Here is a 23,933-nt window from a genome sequence, read left to right on the forward strand (position 1 = left end):
CACATGGAACACAGTGAACCACAGCAAAAGTCCTTTTGGCCTGTTAAATTGAACTCTATCTCTTTTGCTGTACATGATCCATATCTTCCCCCCCCCCCCCCCCCTCATTCCCTGCTTATCTCTTAACTACTACTATTGTTTCTGCTTACTCCAGGCAGCCTGTTTCAGGGAACTACCATTGTGTAGATGGCTTGCCCTGCACATCTCCTTTAAACACCCCTTGAAAGGATGTCATCTAGTATTTAACATTTGTCACCAAGAAAAAAGATTCCGTCTATCCTATCCATGCCTTTTGTAATCTAATAAACTTCTATCAGGTCTCCCTTCAATCTCTAATGCTCCTGAGAAAACAACCCTTTTGTTGAGCCTCGACACATAACCCATCCCCTCTGACCCATGTTTTCCAATAGAGTGACCAGAATTGCACACAAAACCCCAAAGTAAAGCTTTATGAGGCTCCAGAGCCTGCACCCCATGGTTTGTTCTCTCTTTGAGACTCCAACATTCTTGATCTCTTTCTAGTCTTGGTTCTGATTAAAGGTCATTGACCTGACCATAACCCTACTTCATGCAATATATGAAAGTACTGGAGAAAACTCAGTAGGTCATGCAGGACCTAGAGGAAGTAAATGGCAGTCAACATTTGGGCCTGAGCCCTTCAACATTGATGGCCTGTCACTTCCTATGGATGATGTGAGACCCGCTGAGTTTCTCCAGCACTTTGGTGTATTGCACTCGACTCCAGCATCTGCAGAATTTCTAGTTTAACCTGACTTAACACTTCAAAGATGCTCTGAAGCCCACACTCCTGGCACTTCTGTCTTTATCTCAGATTTCCAGCATCAGCAGTATTTTCATTTTGTTATATGTCTAGCCAGCCCATACATTTCTGAGGTCCAGAAGCTGACACCCATCACTGCTGGCAGTTGATTCGAATCATGGTGGTGGATAACATCAGTTGAAAGTACATGGATTGTACAATATATCATTGGCATCATTACAAATAGGTTTAAAACCTTTTAGTTGTGCACTGTTCTTCTTGTGAAAATTACTGGTTCCATGCTAGTTCAGGTCACATGACTGTCTCTGTTCAAAGGGGCTGAGTAGTCAAACAACAAGGATGGTGGGGGCTGCGTAGCTGTGGTAATGGCAGTGGCAGTGCCTGGGAGGAGCAGGGAGCAGAGACCAGTGCTCTTCTGCAGGGTCCTACTGGCCAGATGTCCCTACACAGGTTTATGATTCCCATAAAAGGGGCTTGTGGGGCAATTTGTTTTAACATCAAAAACCCATGGAGGTCCAGGCCCAAGATGACAGAGCCCATGTTCAGCAGCCAGACCACGAGAGTTGTCGGCTCCGGAGAAGCAGTGGACTGGTGCAAGGCACCAGAGCGGGAGAGCACCTAGCACCACCCCCACTGAGACAGAGAAGCCTGGGACAGGGCACTACAGGGCACAGCAGAGATCCACTGAGGGGCAGGCAGTGTGCAGCTGTCGACCTGTTTTTGGGAACCAGGTATCGGGTCTGGGATTTGTGAGGGAACAGGACTCCTGAGGAGCCCCAGGCTCTGACAGTTTTTTAATCATATTGGGGGTCCAGAACCAGGGGCCAAGAAGGGTTACTTGGATGCCTGGAGAAGGGTAACTGCTGGAACAGACAGGAGGTCGGGCAGCTATGGAGGTAACGGGGAGCACAGGAGGTGGCAGCATCAGAGAAGGTGGAGGTGGTGGGATTCATGGACATTCACTATCTCTGAAGGGACACTCCTTTGCTTCACTTTCTTATCTTAAGCGTGGTGCTGGACCAGTGGCACTTCTTAACATACGTGCATTTACAAGGCAAACAAATATAAACACATTTTATTTATATGTATATGTGACAAAAAAGGAATCCTGAATATTGTTTTTGTCATTATCACTTCCCCCAATTTTGAAATTATTTTTGGAACAGAACCTTTTTCACTGTCCTGCTACTAAATCTGATAACATTTCCTGACAGAGAAGACCAATCAAAAGCTTTTGTAAAGGTTGGAAGGAAGGTTTCCATTTGTTTGTTAGAAAAAGCCCAAGAAAATTCTGGAAACATTCAGCAGGTCAGGCAGTGTCCATGGAAAAAGAAACCGAATTAACCCATCAGGGTGTCTTCAACCTGAAATGGTGCACTGTACTAACAGCGACACTTTGGATGGCATAACCAAATGTTGTATTTTTAAAGTAATTGTGAGAGTTCCCAAATGCTGTTCGCAACATTTAGCTGTAAATGGTTTCTTAATTATGCTAACGTACATGTCAATCCAAAGGTCAACAATAATTTTGAAATAATCCCTGGTAAAATACTGAAGTCTACAGACACTGTGGTTGAAATAAAAACACAATTCTGGAGAAACTCAGCAAGTCAAACAGATAAGATACATAATCAACGTTTTGGGCTTGAGCCCTTTATCAAGTTATGGAAAAATGTCGGCAGGTGCCCAAACAAAATGGTGGGAGAAGGGATAGGGGAGGAGCATAGTTGCAAAGGCAGGACGTAATAGTTGAATAAGGGAGGAGGGCACACCAGCAGGCAGGGGGAGGTGGGATAGCTCTGTGAATGGAGAGGGATGGGGATGGAGAGGTGGAGACAAAGGGGAAGGGAAGGAAGGAAGAATGGAGAGAAGGCTAGCAGAAACCAGAGAAGTCAATGTTAATGCCATCTGGCTGGCAGTGCCCTGATGGAAAATTAAGTGTTGCTTTTCCAATTTTAGGGTGAACTTGGTGGGACAGTAAGATGCCACAGACAGACTTGTCAGAAATGAAGTGGTTGGCCACTGAGAGATCACTGATGTGGAAAAAGCAAAGGTGCTTAGATCTCTCAGCCTATATCGAGTCTCTCCGACGTAGAGACAGGGGCACTGGATGCAGTAGATAACTTACACAGATTCATAAGTGGTGTTGCTTAACTTGGAAGGACTGTTTGGGGCCCAAAATGGTGGTGAGGGAGATGGTATTGGCGCAAGTGTGGTACTTCCTGCGGCCATGGAGTGAAGTGCCAAGGAGGCGATTGGTGGGTGTGAATGAGTGGATGAGGGAGTCATGGAGGGAGTAGTCCCGGTGGAAGGCAGTGAGGGGAGGAGAGGGGAAGATGCATCTGCTGGTGGGATCATGTTGTAAGTGGTGGAAATTAAGGAGGATAATGTGTTGGATGTGGACACTAGTAGGGTGGTAGGTGAGGGCAAGAGAATCCTGTGTTTGTTACGTCTAGCGGCAGAGGGGGCCAGAGCAGATGAGTGGGAAATGGAGGAGATGCTGAGTTGATGGTGGTGGAAGGGAAGCCACATTTGTGGAAGAAGGAGGACACTTCAGATGATCTGGACTGGAATAATCCCTGCTGCTTATAGAGAATGCAACAATTATTTAAAGTTCTCAAAATAATGATGATCTCACCTTCTCCATGATCCTGTCAATCTGGCGGTTCTGTGTATCGATCTCGTTGCCCATATCCAGCGCCATGTGACGAAGATTGCCAATGATACCACCAACTTGCTCTAAATTGTCATCCATCTCATTTTCCCGGGCATCATTTGTCACCCTGTGCCAGAAGAAGATCTCTTTAAGGATCTTATTTGTAATGAATCTATTGTCTATACATACAAGGTAGAACATAGAATAGTTCAGCGTACAATGTTGTGCCGACATATAAACAATTCATCCCTTCCCTTCCTCACAGCCCATGACCCTCTATTTTTCTTACAGCTGTGTATCTTTTGAAGAGTATTTTAAACATTGCTACTTTATCAGCCTCCACCACCATCCCCAGTAATGTAATCCAGACACCTACTTCCCTCTGTGTAAAAAAAAAATCTACTTCTGATATCTCTCCTAAACTTTTCTCCACTCACATTGCTGCCCTGGGATAAGGTGTTGGCTGTCCACCCTGTTTATGGCTCTCATTACCTTATACACTTCATTAAGTTGCCTCCCATCATCTTATCACTCCAAAGAGGAAAAAACATAGCTTGCTCAAATGACGTGTTCTCCAATCCAGCAGTATCCTGGTAAATCTCCTCTGCAATATGCCCAAAACTTCTACATCCTTCCAATAATGGGGCAACCAGAACTGAACACAATCCTCTAAGTGTAGTCTAACAAGAGTTTTAAAGGGCTGCAATATTCCTCATGGCTCTTGAATTCAGTACCCTGAATAATGAAGGCCAACACACCACACCTTCTTAACCACCCCATCAACGTATGGCAACCTTGAAAGATCTTCAGACAGACCCCAAGATCCCTCTGTTCCTCCACACAGCTAAGGTTCCTCCCATAACCTTGTACTTAATCTTCCCTCTCCCATCTTCAGGCAAGCCATTTCCGATCCCATGCCTCTTGACTTTCTGGATGAATTCACCATGGTGAACCTTGTCAAACCCCCTTACTAAAATCCAGAAACACCATTTCCATCGCTCTACCTTCATCAATTTGTTTTTTTTTTACAAAACTCAGGCTCATGAGGCATGACCTATCCCTCATAAGAATTGTGCACACTCTGGAGTAATTTTCTCAAGTTAAATTACACCTTCCCTCCCTTACAGCCATAATTCTCTATTTTTCTGACAGCTGTGTGCCTATTGAAGAGTTTTTAAAACATCTCTATTATATCAGCTACCACTACCATTCCCAGCAATGCATTCCCAGGTATCCACCACTCAAAATTTATGGTAGGTGCTTCTTATTCACAGCTTTTAATAATATTGAAGATGTGAACTATTCATTCGAGGAATTTGACCCTTTTACACAGCCACCTCATTCCGGGATATTGTGGCTATGTCTTCTATGAAAAATGGCACAGACTCAGAATGGTGGGGGGGAATAATTCCAGTCCCGGCTTTTTTCCGGCAGCAGAGGTAGTAACAGCACCAGATTACTGCCTGTGGAAAAGGGGTAATCCAGCATTATGGCACCATGACAGGAAAGGATGTGTATGTGTATTGTAATTTTTTTTAGTGTATTTACGGGTAAGCATTTAAAACTTGGACAAAACATGCAAGTAGGACAACAGGAAAAATCTTTTTAATAACAATACCGCTGTCCCGCTCTCTCCCGGGGGAGCGGGACGGTGGGACCAATGTGGGGACCGACAGTGGGCCGCTGGGAGAATCTTCTGACAGCCCACCACCAGCCCCCACACTGATCCCATCATCCCACTCCCAATTGTTCATGGGTGTCTTTAGTCACCTTGTGCTGTGAGCAGCTGGTCTGTGGGCTTTTCCTCAGTTTGAACAGTCTGAAGCCCATTTGCTATTCTTGGCCGCGTCCATTTGGTGAAAGAGTTGTGGAAGCCTCACAGTAGTTGGGATCACCCAGCTGCAAAATATTAGTGTTGCTGTGGGCCGCTTATGGGGGGGGGTGAGGGCAATCACAAAGTGTGGCTGGGTCCAGCACCAACCTGGCAAGGTATCATTTCCAGTACATCACTGATTTGACACTAGGTCTGCCAGATTGAACTGCAATTATACAGCAAAGGTAAAAGGCAGAGTTGATCTGTCTGACAGCGAGTAATTCATTAGGGAATACCTGATAGGCAGCACTTTGGGTTTTGTCCATTTCGAATGACTATGCATACTCCCATAAATGCAAAAGTCTGAAATGAACTGTAGATGAATTGGCTGGAGCTGGAGATGAAATGAGCTGGTGGTGAAATAGTGATACATCCTTTACTAGACTCACCACTTTGTTAGGTGGGTGAAGCACTGATGTGTTGCTGGGAGGAGAATGAGAGATGAGTTAATTCATAAGTACATAATTCATGGTTTTGACAAGACAGATATGGGATGGCTGTTGTTCTTTCAAAATAGGGCTTGATCATTCATGAGTAAAATAAAAAGTATGCATCAAAGGTACTGAGTCTGGAACATGACTGAAGGAGGATGTGAATGCTCAGTTACTGAATGTATTCAAGACAGTCACTGACAGCCCTTCAGATATTAAGGGAGAGAAGATTATTGTTAGGGATTGGCATTGTGATTAAGGACCAGTCCCCACACTGATCCCACTGCCCCCACACTCTCAGCTGTCCCCAGGTGTCTTCTAGTCACCTTCTGCTGCAGCAAGCTGGTCTATGGATTTGTCCTCAGATTGATCAGTCTGAAGCCCACTCCCTCTCTCCCACCCCGACAGCCCATCACCAGCCCCAATGATAGATAATGGTGGAAGGGAAGCCACATTTGTAGATAAGTAAGGGATTACTTAAGGTGGTATGTGTGGAAATAAAAAGTTTGAAATCCACTTCTGTAGATCAATATTTGCATTAGATTTTCCCACACTTTCATAAATTGTGTGCTTATGCTTTATTAAATTAAATTGTATGCGTATTTTCTCATGCTCCTTTATAAATTGTGCACATGTGTGTTTTATTCCCGTTACGATTTTCCCATGCTCTTCTATTAATTGTGTGTTAATAAAAGTTAAGTTTGATTGCAAACCCTTGTGTCCAGACTCTTCTCTCTCGAACCTGACACTTTCTCAACACAATGACTAGTGCCGGTACCAACAATGGACTGCCAGGAGAGTTTCCCAACAGCCTGCCATCAGCCCCCTCCCAACAGCCATAATTTCAACTTTGCATACAAGATAGGGGGAAAATTGGGTCTAACATGCCATCAAATATGTTATGATATATGTGACACTAGACACCGACACTATTGTGTTACACGTCCCACCTCTTTAGCTCCTGGAATGTCAGCTTGCTGTGTAAGATTACACCTTGACTTGGCATTATGGCAGCTTTGTTTGGTTCAATGTAAATTACCAAAGCTGGCTTAATGACGGGTCTCATTTACGGCAATATTGCAGGATTTCTGTGTAAAAAGGATAATTGAGTCAAAGACTCAAACAGCATGGAAGCACGCCCAGCTTGCCATTACTGGAAAACATGCCCTCCTGCTTCAGTCCCACTTGCCTACATTAGGGCCAACCTCTCCAACCCCTTCACACGCTGGTAGAGAGCCGTGGTTTTTGAAGGAAGCTTACGTCCCTGCCTCCAGCACTTTGGCAGCTCATTCCATATGCCCACCACCATGTGAGTTTGAAGAAGTCTTCTAAATCCCACCATCTTCCCTTAATGTCCCTCAACTTTGATTCTTCTGCACCAGGAAACAGGCTGACACTATTCATTTTATGATTTTATGATTTTATAGACTATAAGATTCCCTCTCACCCTCTGAAGCTTTAAGGAAAACATGCCTAGTTTTTCCAGTGTCTCACGATAACTCAACTTCTATAATCCTGGCAGCAACCTTATAAACCTCCTCAGTACCCTTTCTAACTTCATGATATCCTTCCAATATCTAGTCGACTAAAAGTGCACACCATATTCTCAGTGTGGCCTCACCAGCCTTTCCTATAATTTCAACACGAGTTGCATTCAATACCCTAATCGATGAAGGCGTGTCCCAAATGCTCCCTTAATGACTCAGTCTACCTGTGCTGCCATCTTTAAAAGTTTGAAGTTCAGATTTACTGTCAGAGTACAAACATGACATCACATACAACCCTGAGATTCTTTTTCCTGCGGGCAGGGCAGAATTTCTACTTCTCAGTAGTGCAAAAAAACTGTAGTCAAGAAAAATATATGTATGCAAAATACAGAAAATAAATATTCAATAATAAATAATGTGCAAAGAGAGAGTCTGATGGTGAAGGGTTAGCAAGCGTTCCTGATCCTAGTGGTATAGGTCTTGTGGCAACAGCGAGAACAGAGTGTGCTCTGGATGGTGTGGATCCTTTTTGATTGCTGCTGCTTTTTGACAGCAGATTCCCTTGATGGTGGGGACAGTTTAGCCTGTGATATACTTGGCTGTGTCCACAACCTTTTGCTGGGCTCTATGCTCAGAGATTTGTGCCCCATACCAGGCTGTGATGCTATCGGTCAGCACAGTTTCCACTGCACATCTGTAGAAGTTTGCCAAGGTTTTCGACTTTATGCCAAACTTACACAAACTTTTGAGAAGTAGAGATGCTGGCATCCTGACATTTGTGTGTTGGGTCCAAGAAAGGCCCTTCGAGATAGTGACTTCCAGGAATTTAAATTTGCTCACCATCTCCACCTTTGATCCCCCATGATCACTGGATTGTACATTTCTGGTTTTCCTCTCCCGATCTCACCTCCCTCTTTCCCTCACAGCTGCAGCCTTACTTAATTAGTTGACGGTGTCCCATCCCACAGTCCATTGGCTGGTTGGGCTTTATTCTTTTGTGCATGCACTAGTGCCGACCAGCACATGTACGATGGATTTGAGTACTGGGGCTGGCAGGGGAATGTGCAGTGGGCCTGCAGATGGGGGAATGTTTAGCGCAGCTAATGTGCAAGTGCTTAGTTCTGGCATGAACAGCAGCGGCCACAGTATTTCAGTCAACGTGACCCATCTGCAGAACCTCATCAAGGCCGAGCCCAGGAGCTGGCTTACTACCCTCCCTGTACCAGCTTTCCATGTCTGCCAGTACTTTCCTGCTCAGTTTGGGGTCCCTGCTTAATGTGACTGAGCTCATCAAGATGTGACTGGACAGCATGGTGGGCCTGTAGGCTGCGACAGGCGGGCTGGAGGCAGCAGAGGATGCCGCGTATTAGGAGTCCCAGTCCGCTCTTCAGGGCCTGCTGAGCAAGATCCTCCTCCAAGAGCCGAGCCTGGATAGGCTCCAGGCCAAAGGTGCCTGCACACATTATCCTCGAATACTGACAGTAGAAGATTATTAGGGGATATGGGGGTGCACAATGACTGTTCCTTCTTCTGGTGGTCAAATCAAGTGTAGAAGACATTGAGTGAAACTTTGCTGTCTCCTACTGCACTGGATTTAGTTTGTAGCAGATTATGACAGTTAGGCCCTGCCAGAGAATCTCCATTTTGCCCAGGAGACATCTTTTTGTAGGTTGTACTATCTCCTTCAAGTCAAATTAAGTTTATTGTCATCTGATTGTACAAGTAATACCCGACATAATAGTGTTCTCTGCTCCACGGTGCAAAACATGCAGACACAACCAGACATAACACACATACAGACAAACAATTCTTATGCAGGACAAGTATTTTATCCATACAAATAAATAAATAAGAATTGTTCCATACATATCAGAGTCTTGGATGGTTAGTGTAGGCAGTTCCTTTGGTTGATCAACATTCTCACTGCCTTTGGGAAGCAGCTATTTCTCAGCCTGGTGGTACTGGTTCTGATTCCCCTACATCTCTTCACCAACAGGAGCAACTGAAAGATGATGTGTCCAGGGTGGAAGGGGTCCTCAGTGATTTTGTGCGCCCTCTCCAGGCAATGATCCCGGTAGATCACGTCAAGGGTTGGGGGTGGGGGGTGGGGGTTGAAGAGAGGAAGTCTCCAGTGATCCTCTCTGCCACTCTTATGGTCCTATGGATTGATCTTCGATCCATTTCTCTGCAGGAACTGTACCTCACGGTGATGCATCTGGCCAAGATGCTCTCGATAAAGCTCCTGTAGAAAGTTGATATGATGGTGGCCAGTAACCTTGCCCGCTTCAGTCTTTTCAGGAAGTGCAGCCACTGTTGCACCTTCCGGACAATGAGGAGATGGTGTGTGTCCACGAAAGGTCACTGAACTTTAAGGAACTTGATGCTCTTCACTCTCTCCATTACAGTTGTTGATGTGCAGTGGAGTGTGGTTGCTCCTGGTCCTCCTGAAATCTACGATCATCTCCTTTGTCTTGTCCATGTTGAGACTCTTGCACCCTATTATGTGATTTTCCACCTCTTCTTGTGTAATGTTAAGGGTCTTTGGATTTAAATGCCTGTGTCTCACTTTTACCAGGTTCCGGATTTCATTGTTCATCCATGGCTTCTAGTTAGGGAAAACCCTGGACAATTTGGTGGAGACACACTCATTTACACCTGTTTTGATAAAATTTGTAAAAGCCCTGGTGTAATCATTCAGATCCTGAGCTGAGTCGAGGTAGTTCTGTGACCGTTCTTCTGCCTCTTGTGACCACCTTCTGGCCGACCTTATCTCGGGAGCTGCTTAAGACCCATGTACTTACACCACTAGTATCCTCTACTCCATTATGCTCTTCAAGGCCCTGCTATTAACAGCATAAGTTATGCCCTGGTTCAATTTACAATCATACTTCTCTGAATTGAACTGCATCTGGCAGTTCCCCATCTGATCTATATCCTGTTGTAAACTTATGTCAATTTTGTCACTGTCCACCATAGCACATCTTTTCATGTCATCAGCAATCTCACTTACTTTGCTATAAACATCCATGTCCAAATCATTTTTGCATATTACAAAAAGCAAAGGTCTGAGTACTGAACCCTGAGGCATTCCACTGGTCACGGTCCTCTAGTCTGAAAAACTGCCCTCTCAAAACACTCTCTCACTCCTATCACTGAGCCAATTCTTTTATCCAATTGGCCAACTGGCCTTCTGTCTCTTCTGCCATTATTTTCCATATCAACTGCCTTACTCTCATTTGCCCTCTTTATTACTTAGAACATAGAACAATACAGCAAGCCCTTCGGCCCTCAATGTTGTGCCTAATCTATGTATTCCTTCTTTTAAGAAAAATACTAAACCTCACTCCCCCATAACCCTCTATTTTTCTTTCATCCATGTGCCTGTCCAAGAGTCTCTTAAATGCCCCCAATCTTTCTGCTTCTAACACCATCCCTGGCAAGGCATTCCAGGCACCCTCAACTCTCTGTGAAACCTTACCCCTGATGTCGTCCCCTTCACTTGGTACACAAGTCCTTTGGAGTTTGATAATCCTACCCTGGGAAACAAATGCTGGCTGTCCACCCTATCTATGCCTCTCATAATCTTGTAGATTTCTATCAAGTCTCCTTTCACATCCTTCTATGCTCCAAAGAGAAAAGCCCCAGCTCTGCTAACCTTGCCTCATAAGACTTGATTCTCAATCAAGGTAACATCCTGGTAAATCTCCTCTGCACCCTCTCCATAGCTTCCACATTTTTTTCTGTAATGAGCTGACAAAAACTGAAACCAATACTCTAAGTATGGTCTTACCAGAGATTTGTTGAGTTGCAATATGATGTCTCTGCTCCTGTGTTTAATCCCTCTATCGATGAATCCCAGCATCCCATAGGCCTTCTTAATTATCCTATCAACCTGTGTGGCAGCCTTGAGGGATGCATAGATTTAAACCCCAAGGTCCCTCTGTTCATCCACACACTTAAGTAACTAACAATTAACCCTGTGCTCAACCTTCTGGTTTGCCCTTCCAAAATGCATCACCTCACACTTATCTGGATTGAACTCCATCAGCCACTTTTCTGCCCAACTTTGCAACCTGTCAATATCCTCCTTTACCCTTTGACAACCTTCAGCTTCATCCACAATTCTTCCAACCTTCACGTCATCAACTTACTGATCCATCCTTCTGCCTCTTCATCCAGGTCATTTATAAAAATCACAAAGAGCTGGAGTCTTAGAACAGATCATTGTGGGACCCCATTAGTCAGCGACCTCCAGGTAGATAATTTTCCTTCCACTACTACTCTCTGCTTTCTTTCTCCAAGCCAATATTTTTTATCCTCACAGCCAAGGTTCTTCTGATCCTACACCTCATGATTTTCTGGACGAGTCTATCATAGGGGACCTTGTGAAATGCCTTTCTAAAATCTATGTAGCCAACCTCTACTGGCCTACACTCATTAATTTATTTTGTTACCGCCTTAAAAAACTCAATTAGACTTGTGAGGCATAACCTTCCCTTTACAAAGCTGACTAATTTTGAGTAGACTGTATTTCTCCAAATGCTCATAGATCCTATCCTTAAGAATCCTCTCCATTAGTTTGCACACCACTGGCATAAGACTCACTAGTCTATAATTCCTAGGATTCTCCCTATTTCCTTTTTTTTTTAAACAAGGGAACTACATTTGCCATTCTCCAATCCTCCGGCACCTCTCCTGTGGCCAAGATCATAGCTTCTGCCCAAGCTATCACTTTCCTCACTTCTCACAGCAACCTGGGATATATCGTATCCAGCCCCAGGGACTTATCAATCTTGATGTTTTTAAGTAGATCCAACACTTCCACTTCCTCAATCTCCACATTGTCCAGCACACAGGGCTTTCTATTCTGACCTGATCAAGGTCCTTTTCTCTTGCGAATACTGATGCAAAATATTCCTTTAGGACTTCCCCAACCTCCAGGGACATGTTGCCTCCTTTATCCTTTAGCTGCCCCACCTTCATTCTTGTCATCCTTCTGTTCTTCACATATACATAGAACGCCTTGGGGTTCTCCTTAATTCTACATGCCAAGGCCTTCTCATGCCCCCTTTAAGCTTTCCTAAGTTCTTTCTTAAGCTCCTTCCTGACTACCATATACTTCTCATGAGCCCTTCCTGTTTCCTGCTTTGTATATCTGATATATGTTTCCTTCTTCCTCTTAACTAGTTGTCTGACCTGTCTCATCAATTTACAATCATACTTCTCTGAATTGAACTGCTCCCTTATCCTACCATCTTTTTCCTGTTGCATTGGGACAAACATATCTTGAACCCTGCATAATTGGTCCCTAATCATTTTCCACATTACTTCTGTGCTTTCACCCTTAAACATCTGTTTCAATTTATTCTCACTAGTTCTTGCCTCATCCCTTCATAATTAGCCCTTCCCCAGTTAAGCAATTTCCCAGTTTGAATGTTTTTATCATTTTCCTTAGTTATGTTGAAGCTCAGGGAGTTGTGGTCATTCTCACCAAAATGCTCCCCCACTGCGAGGTCCACCAACTGACCAGGTTCGTTCCCCAGAACCAGATCCAGTGTGACCTCCTCTTGTTGGCTGGTCCACATACTGTGTCAGGAATCCTTCTTGTACACACCTGACAAATTCAGTCCCATCTATCCCTCTTGCAGTCCTTAGGTGCCAGTCAACATTAGGAATGTTGAAATAACCCATAATTACAACCCTGTATTTCCTGCATCATTCCGAAATCTGCCTGCTTATCTGATCCATGGTGTCCCGAGAGCTATTTTGGGGCCTGTAGACTACTCCCAGCACAGTGATAGCTCCCTTCCTGTTTCTTACCTCCACCCACATCAATTCAGTGGACACACCTTCCGCAGTGTCCTCCCTTTCTATAGCCGTGACCAGTAATGCTACTCTCCCCCTTTTCTACCTCCCAACCTATTCTTTTTAAAACATCTAAACCCCTGTACCTGCATCAGCCAATCTTGCCCTTCCTCCAGCAAGTTTCAGTAACAGCCACAACATTGTAGTTCCTCATACTGATCCATGATCTAAGTTCATCCCCTTTATTCCTACTACTCTTAGCATTGAAATAGACACATTTCAAACCCTCTAACTGCTTACCTTTATGTTTTGTTCCCCACCCCCCCCACCTGTCCTTCTTCTCCGACTCAGAGCACTTCTTCAAAAAATTCTGTAAAGTTCACAAAGCACAATTTCCTACACACAAATCCATCATAGCTCTCCTTAATTTTTTCATGGCTATCCAAATGTTGATAGATACTTGGATTCACATTACAGCCTTATTAAAATAACACTACATTGGTCATTCATCAATCCTCCAAACTTCTGGCCTCAGCAATGAATTTAAAATGTCAGTCAAATTCCTTTGTTCCATTCCTTCCACAATATTCTGGGATACACCTGATCTGGAACTAGAGATTTATTCACTTTGATCTTGGCTGACTACTAACACCCCTTCACTATTGACTACTGACTTCTTCAATTCATAAGACATGACCTGGACTACCTTTGGTTACCTCCTTCACCTCCCACTCCTGCTTATTCTTCTCCACAGTAAACACATTCACAAAGTATTCATTTAATATTTTCCCCATCTCCTCCTGCTCTACACGACACAGTCCTCCTGGTTCCTTACTGTACTTACTCCTTCCCTTGTGACACTTATATTATTAAATTACTGAAATTACTAAAAATACTGATATTATTAAAATCTTTCTAGGTCCTCTCCTGCACTGACTGCCAAAACCATCTCAAAACCTCTTTTATTCCTCCTTATTTTCCTCTTCACTATGCTTTCAAATTCCTCATAATCCTCCTTAATTAAAGGAGTCAAACATGAAAGTCTGCAGATGCAGTGATTGAAGTAAAAGCAATGTTGGGAAATCTCAGCAGGTCAAACAGCATACTTTATATAGCAAAGATAAATTTACGTAACCAACATTTCAGGCTTGTGCTGTTCGTTCATCCGCTGTAACAGTGTAACGTTACTGTTAATAGTACCATTTCTCCCTCCCATTTTTGGATCATTAAATCTATTTTGACCAACTCCCTGGTTTTGCATACCTCTTGCTCTGATTTTTAATTTGCTACATCCCAATTTTATGGCTGCCAATCTGCACCCAATGTTTTGTGATGTCACAAAAAGAGATACGAGAAGGCAACATAACATCTCATGATCTAATAACATCAAGTATCATACCTTGACATACATGTGCTCTGGAATAATGCAGTTGAGCTCACCTGCGAATAAAACCCCCACTGATAGCCATCTGCTCTCGCTCGTCCATCACCCGAGCAGGCTGACTGGCAACTACCCCATCTTGGTTATTCCCCCAGGCCTTTTTATAGGCATCACTTGACTTGAGCCTGGAAAATTGAAACCATGAGACACAAGGTGCATATTGGAACTATTGTGTACAGCCAAGTAGCTTCCATTCAAAGTTCTAACTGGATTAGGCAAATGGATATTTGAGGAAATTATAGTATACCGATATATTGTGCTGTTCAATGCTTCCATGATTGCTCTTAACATCTATTTTATTTTCATTTCCCTGCAGTTCAACAGGAATATTTTGGTAATTATGTTAACATAGATATTAGTGAAAAGGATTATTAAACAAGATACAATACTTCAGCAAGTTGAAAAACAAAACTGCCAAATTTAGCAAAAAGACATCCAATGACAGAAAACAGATCATTTTTTTAAAAAAATAGGTGAAATATACTCTCCTTTATTGATAAAGATAATGAAAGTATTTGGTTTCATTAACTAGTTGACTGACTCCTCTCAAAGTAACATGTCAAACATGAAGATCAGCAAATTGAAATTGTTTTTCTGATCCACTTTACCAATATTATGTTGAAAGGCTTGTTTTACATTTAAAATTTTGGTGACATTCCAGACTAATATATCGGTACTTCTAATAGTTCAATGGCCAAACAAAACGTACATGTCCTTGAAACGAACACACAAACTAAAGACAAACATGAAGTTAAACAAATGCAAGAGCAAAAAAAAAGCAATCATTAAAATATTAGCATCAGAAGGAAAAGCACTGGATAACCCTTGGACCTTGTTCATGCTTGGACCCTGGGCATGAAAAGGAAATGTGAAGCACATTCAGGCAACTCCACTACCCTAGTGGGTCACCAACATCAGGTGCACCAGCAGTAAGGGCACTAATGATTGGTTACGCTCACAGGCAGAATGGATCTCTGATAGTTGAATAATATTGGAGGGGGTGGAGATGAGATTAAAAACAGAACCAAACAATTAATTGGTAGCAAGCTGAAAAAAAGACTTGCAAAACTTGTGTATTATAAATAAATGTGAAGACCCATTCTCTTCTGTGCAGCCTACAACAATATATAAATCATGGCACTGCTGCAGTGTCAGGCCTCTGAGATGTGCAGCATGTTGCAAGTGTTAGAGAGTCACACTATTTTTCTTGTGTTTTACTTTTCAGTCACCTGATTAATCATAAGGTGACTTATTCTTGAACGCTGCAGAGGTGAGGTTGGATTTGGACAGGCCTGCAAAACAAGCACCATCAACCTGCTCGGGATTAATTTTATTGGTTGCAATCAAGAGAGAAGGTCAGCAAATGTGATTCCATTTGCCATAGAGCTCTATCACGGCCCAATATTGCCCATTTTAACCTAGAGCAGAATAGGTCACTTTTCACGGCATTCATAACAATGGTGCCAGAACTTTGCCTTCTGTTAGTGGATGCTGGTACTGGGTCTTGGAAATGGGTAAAAAGAAATCAAGGTATCTCTTCATGATGAAAAGGGAAAAGCAAAAGCAGATCGTCTCAGATAGTTTTCATCAGATCCATACAGTAGGCAGCTGAAGATGGGATAATACTGGGAAAGTCTTGGATCAACAGTCAGCAAATTTGGTTTTCAAAGTGACAATGTTTGCAAAATAGCAACTCAATTGATACTCTACCTGAAACTCTATCTTTTGGCATAGCATTTTTTCAGTCCACTTACGAGGATGCAAGCCAGATTCATGTTTATGGCACATTACATTAGACAATGTAACATCCCTTACTTGGTGATTAGGTACATTTGCAAATTTTTCATAGAATTTGCAACATTTCCTCTTTAGCCATTGGAGAGGGATTACCAAGTGGAACATTCCAACTTACTGAATGAGGATGAGAACATTTACCAGAATAGGTTGTCAACGTAGATGTTTTATATCAGGGCACAACTCTTATTCAATAAACTAACTGCTGGAGGAACTTAACGGGTCAGGTAGCATCTCTGCAAAGAGATGGTCGCCATTTTAGGTTGAGAGCCTGCCCCAGTTCCCCCAACAGTTTGTTTTTATGCTCAAGACTGTGGTCTCTTGTGTCTCATACAACAATCAACTGAATGGGAATACAATGCAATAGAAGAATGGGCTAAAGTATATTCTTTTTCACAAAGGCTACAATCAGGGAGAGATGGAATGCCAATTCTTCCCTCTTCTAGCAAATGTTAAGTTTAAGATTCATGAAGGTGTCATGTGACTGAGAAAACTTGTTGAGGAAAATTTCTTGTTCCAGTTTTCTGCAAACATTTCAAAGATGGGCAGATTTTGTTAGGAAGTAGGTCACCAGGAGGGATATGATGCAAGTACAAAGCTTTGAAAAAAGGGACCTTTTCTTACACAGCAGTAAAATATCAGTGAGAATTGAACCCTTGACTGAATTTAATCTGCAGCAAATAATGTGGAGAGAGAAATGGTGCATCTTATTTGAACGAATTATGCACCATCGGTTGTTCTTACTGTGGCCAGAATGGAGGGAGCAGATATTTCCTTGAGCAAGCTTTTAATTGGAACTTGATGAAGGGTGATCATCAGAACTGACGGGTTTTCTGATGCTATACAGAGGTACTGCAGGCCAGTACACAGTCTGCAGAGATTTCAGTCAAAGCCTCATCCACTTCTTGTCAACAGAGTGTGAGTATGTGGAATAAGTCATGCGTTTGCCTATAACATCCAAATCTTGTGACATGAATTTTTATTTTAAAGTGTTAGAATTTGGATCAGGGGTTGGATGATCAAGCAAGTAGAAAGCATCTTTAATAATCCAAGTAACTTAATTTTTATGGCACATGGTTCAGAATTTGTTTTTAGAGGTGACAAACTATTACAGTTTACTGCACATGGTCAGATCCTGTGTCATTGCCTATTGTATGTCTGCATGCTCAAATAATAGACCATTACATAACATACAGAACACACTCAGGCATTAAACATATTAGTGATAAACATGCTCAGGTAACAAATTTTTTCACAAAATGTTGGTGAATGGTGACTACAAAGGAACAGAAGTTGATCAATTTATGTAAACATTTCTGCTGGTACTTGGCTGAAAATTACGTTTGGACTGTGTCATGCTTTTAGGGAGGTAGAATCAACCATATTCGTTTCACATGCTTCTTTGTTTTGACTTCTTTTGCTTCCAAACCACAAGGTGACATTTCAAAGCAATGATGAACCCACCTGCATGATGCATTAAAATGGATCTCAACATGCTCAAAATCCATCACTGCAAACAGTTCATTCATTGCTGAACATGTTTACGACATACACTATTACATGACACAAAAAATAGGTCATCGTTGAACTGAACGGCACAAACTGAGTGTGTTCCAGTAATACTCTATTATTTAGGGTTTTAGATTGTAGCTTGATGTCGTTACACTGAGCATGCAGGGTCGTTCTCAGAAAGATGAGGTCAAGAATGGGTGCCTCTGCTGGAGCATGCCTAATTTGTCTATGCATTAAATCAACCAGAGAGCCTACACTATGAAATGGATGCCTTTGCATGGTATTATTTTTCTGCATGCCACACGCTCATCCTGCCTCTATTGCCACGCCTGGATGAACTGCACAAGGCTTAATGTGAGCCTTGGATGCCCAGATGCTTTGGCAGGCAGGCAGGCAGACAGCACCTACTTGTTACATGGACAGGCACAAAGACCACAGAATTTTCCTAGGTCTGTCAAATTCTTTTCTGCTTCTTTCATGTCCTTATTGATTTGGTCCATTCCTTCTTCGATGCGTTCCAGTTGTTCTAATCAAACACAAGATTTTTTTTATAAATCGCCACACAATGAAGCAGATGAGAAAGAAAGAACATAGAGAAAGACAATTCAAAAGGAAAAACTTCAGACATTCACTTTGACAGCTGGACACTCCACATCAGAGCCGAGCACCCAGTACCTACTTGTTACAAGGACATATGAAAAGGCCACAGCATTTCCCTAAATCTTTTAAAGTTTTCTCAGCTTCCTTCATGTCCTGGTTGATATGGTTCATGCCATCTTCCACACGATCAAGTTGTTCTGGTCAGGATAAAGGGATGATAGTAGTGGAATGAATTTAGGTTTGCATTGACCCAAAACATGACTAATGTTGATGTAAACTAAATTATGAAGGTTAAAAAAAACTTCTCTACTTGGATGCATCGTTCTTATCACATGTGTACTGAATGCTGGACCAAAATATTTGTCATCAGTGTACCTAAAAAGGAAATCTGTTATTAAATTCTTAACATTTATGATGCTGGAGAATTGTTTATAAATAGATGCTGAAAATTAAAACCATGCCATGCAAAAATATGGAAATCTTTGACGGGGAACTTGGCCTTCCCTATTCCACTTGGTTAGTTCCCACAACTCCATCAGTAATCACTCCTGCCCTAGGTGGATTTTGCAGAGTACCAGTGCAGCTCCAGAGTCCCAAATGGAATATTTGAGCTGACTCCCCTCTCCAGTTTCAGGAAGTGATTCACAAGGGAGGAAATCACCTTTTAGAAAAAAATATTTAAATAATGTCCCATCACAGGTGGATGTAAATAATTTTATGATACCATTTGAAGAGAAGGGCTGTTCAACTCTATAACTTGGTTAATAGTTTTAGCAAGATCAACAAAAAAGATTTACCTAGACAGGGGATTTTAGCTGTGTGGTGGACCACTGTATTACAGTCATTGTACTGCTTGGCCCACCCCTAATACTGTAACTTCTCCCCCTCCAGGATTTCTAATAAAGGCAGTATCGCCCAATCCCCCCCTCCAGTATTGGCTTGGAATCAGGCCAACAGCATGTAAAATATGACTGTAAGTTTATAGCAATTAAAGACTATTAATCTCGACTTCTGGTCTGTTGGGTCTACTTGATCGCGCTACAAGCTGCTTTTGTTTGGTTTTAATGAATGTGTGCTGTGCATAAGCGTGTCCTGTACTGGAGAAAGGGTGTTGTCAAGCTACAAGGGTGCAGAGAAGATTTATGAGTATAATGCCAGCACTCAGGGGCCTCAGTCATAGGGAGAGTTTGAGCAGGCTAGGGCTTTATTCATGGGAGCACACCAGGTTGAGGGTTGATCTCATGGAGGTGCACAAAAGAGAGGAATAGATTGGGTGATTGTACAGTCTTTTGCCCAGAGTTGGGGAACTGAGAACCAAAGGACATATGTTTAAGGTGAGGAGGAGAGATTTAATAGGTACATGAGGGGTGACTTTTTTTTTTACACACGAGGGTTGAGGGTGTATGCAACAAGCTGCTGGAGGAGATAGTGGAGGCAGGCACTATTGCAATGTTTAAAAAACATATAGATGGATACACGAATAGGATAGATTTTACAGGGATATGGGCCAAACACAGGCAAGTGGGACTAGTATGGGTGGGACATTTTTGGTTGGCATGGGCAAGTTGGAGCCAAGGGCCTGCTTTCACACTGTAATATTCTATGCACTATAATGCCAATGCCCAATGAGATTCCATCTCCTCTTCCCCCCCACCCAAAAAAAAATGTCAAATTGAGCAAAGCTGCAATAGAAATAGCATTAGAGAGTGAAACACAAAGGTCTGCAAATGCTGTGATTGTAAAAAACCTTGACGAAGGACTCTGGAAATGTTGACTATATATCTTTACCTCGTATGGATGCTGTGAGATAAGCTGAGTTCCTCCAACATTTCTGTGCTTTTTTTTAGAAATAGAATTAAGCTGGGTTGGCAGATACAGGGAAAGGTTTTGCCTGAGTCCTTCTCAACCACCTCCTCCTAGTTGATCAGGTTTCCTCTCCAGTTTGGATTCTGCTCATCAAAAGATGCTGCAGACATCATGCAACAGCTTCGGGAAATTGTATGAAATAGACTTTATCAAATTCACAAAGGCTTCAACTCTTTTCAGTGCAAGAGGGTTGATATCTCTCAAATTTTCCCTCAGAAATACAACTCCAATATACGCCTGACAAATAATGACATGTAAGGTATTATTCTACTACAGATCTTGGTCAAACACAGATATGTTGTTGCTTGAAACACCTTCTCAATTTAAATGTACACAATATTAGAGAACAGCTCCAATAAGAAACCCTCTGCAATAAATTTAATCTAGAGAACAAATAGGAAATAAATATCCTGTTGTTGCTTTCCCTCCTGAATCAATGTCAGTCACTGAGCTGTGTTGTAGAGAAGATACTCATATAGGTTACAGTCATTGGCTTGTTCACTGAATCATGAAAAAGAAATGATTTTACAAGAAACATCCATTAAAAAAAAACCTCCACTGATTTACCTCTCTTCCCTTACATCAACAGTTAACAGAAAGACAACTCAAATGTTTAGATGTTCACACTGACAACTGGACATTCAACATCTAAGATCAAATCTAAAATGATTCTGAAGGATCCTGAGGATATAAGGTTCAACTGGGTTTAGTTTCAATAATTGAAAAAGGATGTCAGCCCCTAATGAGATAATGTTCTCATTAGTGAGATAAATGGCAGGCAGGACATACCATACCACGTACTGGGCAGGTTGAAGGAGTTTTGGGGGAAAGATCTAGGAGACGTGTGAAGGCTACCATAGGAAGTAGTGGCCACCAGAAGGCCTTACTTGTCTCCTCCAGTTGTCAGAATCTCCACACAATCAAACAATGCAGAAATTGAGTTCATGTCCTCACAGAGCCCACGGCCTACCATTAAAAATGGTAAGTGCGTCAAGGATTTATTCATTAGTATGTTGTTCATTGAAGGTGGCACTGCATCAGATGAGGTGAGGAAGTATTTCTTTCATCGGGATTGGTTACTAGTGATCTGCGATAGTGACAAGGGCTGAGGGGTAGAAAGGGTCACTGGATTTGTCTGGATTGCGGATAAAATTGAACAAGTTCCTGATGGAAAACATCTCACTTTCAGGGAGTCCTTTATTCCCTGTGCAACTATTGCTTCCCTCCTCCACTCTGCTGGCAGATGAGACTCATGGTGATCTGCTGAGACTATCTCCTAGAGAACTTCCTGCTCCTTTTGGTTTTGCTGATCTTCAGATTGGTTTGAAGAACTTTCACCCTGAACCTGCCAACCCATAGGACCGGGTTTCCACCTTGGCCCTTGAGACCTACTGGACTGAGCCTCCATCATGTACTCCAACCCTGGCTCTCAGAGGGCACAGGCCTCCCTCTCTCCACCCTCTGACATACCCAACTCTCCCCACCTTCCACCTCCTGATCCACTGCATCCTCCTCCCCTCCCCAACACCCTCCACCTCATTGAACCTCCCCCTAACTCCTGCCTGGTCTTCACCATCCCCTCCAATCTTCCCCTCTCAGAGATGAACACTTGGTCTTCAGTAGAGCCCTATCTTCATCCCCTTTCGCCCACACCTTAATTCGTTCCTTGCAAACTATAATGCTGAAATCTTCTTTCATCGGCTACGTCCCCATGCTTACTTCCACAACCACGATTCTCTACCTTCCCCCCACCCCCCCAAACACTACAGATCCCTTCTCCTGCTTTAAACCTTCCTCCTCCTGGACACCTCATCTGCCTGCTCTGGACCTTTATATTTCCAGCTGTTGCTGTGATATAAACTGTATCTACTTCACAACTCCCCACATTCATTCCAATCTCACCCCCTCGGAACTCACTATCAACTTGGCACTCACCTGCACATCCTCCACTACCCACACATCTGCCCTGACTCCCTCTGTCCCCACATGCCACAAGGACAGGATTCCTCTTATCCTCACCACCTACCATCCAACACATCCTTCTCCACCATTTTCGCCACCTGCTATGTGATTCCACCATTAGACACATTCCCCTCACCTCCCCTCTCCACCTTGGACTGCTCCCTCTGTGACTCACTTGAACACATCTCCTTTCCCACCAATTATCCCTTTCAGACCTACACCTGTGACTCCAGGAGATGCTCCAGTTGAGCCCACACCTTCTCTCTCACCATCATTTGTGACCCAAACAGTCCTTCCAAGTGAAACAACTTACTTGTGAATCTGCTCCTGTTGTGGTCTCCTCTACATCAGAGAGACCGGACGCAGACTGGGAGATCACTTTGATGGACACCACGGCTCTGTCCTCTGCAATAGCGTAGATCTCCCAGTAGCCACCCATTTCAATTCTCCATCCCATTCCCTTGCTGACATGTCTGTCCATGATCTCATGTACTGCCAGACTGAGACCACCCGTAAATTGGAGGAACAACACCTCATCTTCTGACTGAGCGCCCTCCAACTGGATGGCATTAATATCAACTTCTCTAGCTTTTGTTAAAACCTCCCACCCCCACTTCTTCCCCATCGTCTTTCACTATCTCTGTCTCTCCACTCCCTTTCACACAAGCATGATCACTTCTTACCTCATCCCTTATCATATCCAACCTTTTGTTGGTCTGGATTCCTCTCCCATTGTTTAAATTCTGAGACTTTCTGCTTCTGGCTCATTCTGCTTATTCCTTGAAGAAGGGCTCAGGCCCGAAACATTGGCGATATATCTTTGTCTCCTATAGATGCTGAAAAGACCGCTGAGTTTCTCCAGCATTTTGGTGGGTTTTTCAGACTAGTCTTCTCATAGCCGGGATTTCCTAGACTCCTTCCTTAAGGTCCCCATCCCAGTGAATGGTGGTTGTTCCTTCCATATTCATGATCCAGTTATAGACCACAGTCAGCAACAGTGCACAACCAAGAATCACACTTAGTCTGAGCTCCCTCTATGGACTTTGGAGTGTGTTAGTATGAGCTGCAGTCAATTTCTAAGATGCCAATTATGTCTCCTGATGTCAACTGAATGTTTCGTTAAATAGATACAAATGCAACCAAACAACACCATGTAATAGAGACGCATAGGAGGCAGCAGATGCTAGAATCTGAAGGTAAAGACAAAAGGTCGAGCAGCATCAGTGGAAGAAAAAGAATGGTTAAAATTTCAGGCTGGAGCCCTTCATCAAGACGAGAAATGCAGATGGAGAGAAACCAGTGCAAAAAGGACAGGGTAGGAGGAGAAGGACAGGGGCCCGTTGTGGGATTGATGAACTAGGGAAAGGTGAAACATAATGGCATCTGCTTATCCTCACCTTCTCTCCATCATGCTTCACCTTTCCCTGATTTTCCAATCCCACATGGGCTCCTACCCTGCTCTTCCCACTCTGTCCTCTTTGCACTGGCTTCTGTTCTCTGCAGCTCTAGTCTTGATGAAGGGCTCCAGACCAAAATGCCGACCATTATTTTTTCTCTTACAGAGTCAGCTCGGCCCCCTGAGTTCTTCCAGCAAGCTGTGTTTAGCACAATGCCCTTCTTTTTATATTATGGCTGTTCAATGAGGGTCACTGTTTGCACTCAGAACTCTGGCTTTAAGAATGACATGTGTGATGCTCACCTCATGGTAAAATGCATTATGCTCCC

At 43.1% G+C, this 23,933-nt stretch overlaps 1 protein-coding gene across 2 annotated transcripts in view; it reads right to left on the reverse strand.

The window, feature by feature from the left end:
• The window catches only part of LOC138759890 (synaptosomal-associated protein 25), an 81,813-nt gene that overhangs the window by 8,908 nt on the left and 48,972 nt on the right, over positions 1 to 23,933 (reverse strand). The window contains exons 4-6 of one of the 2 annotated variants that reach the window (XM_069930402.1): positions 18,189 to 18,306; positions 14,474 to 14,599; positions 3,420 to 3,564 (exon numbers count right to left, since the gene is read on the reverse strand). In XM_069930402.1, coding sequence (XP_069786503.1) covers positions 3,420 to 3,564; positions 14,474 to 14,599; positions 18,189 to 18,306 — 389 coding nt within the window. Of the gene's footprint in view, positions 1 to 3,419; positions 3,565 to 14,473; positions 14,600 to 18,188; positions 18,307 to 18,459; positions 18,578 to 23,933 lie in introns of both variants that reach the window. The other variant, XM_069930403.1, reaches the window with a different exon arrangement.

This window comes from Narcine bancroftii, chromosome 4 (assembly GCF_036971445.1).
Source record: "Narcine bancroftii isolate sNarBan1 chromosome 4, sNarBan1.hap1, whole genome shotgun sequence".
NCBI lineage: Eukaryota > Metazoa > Chordata > Chondrichthyes > Torpediniformes > Narcinidae > Narcine > Narcine bancroftii.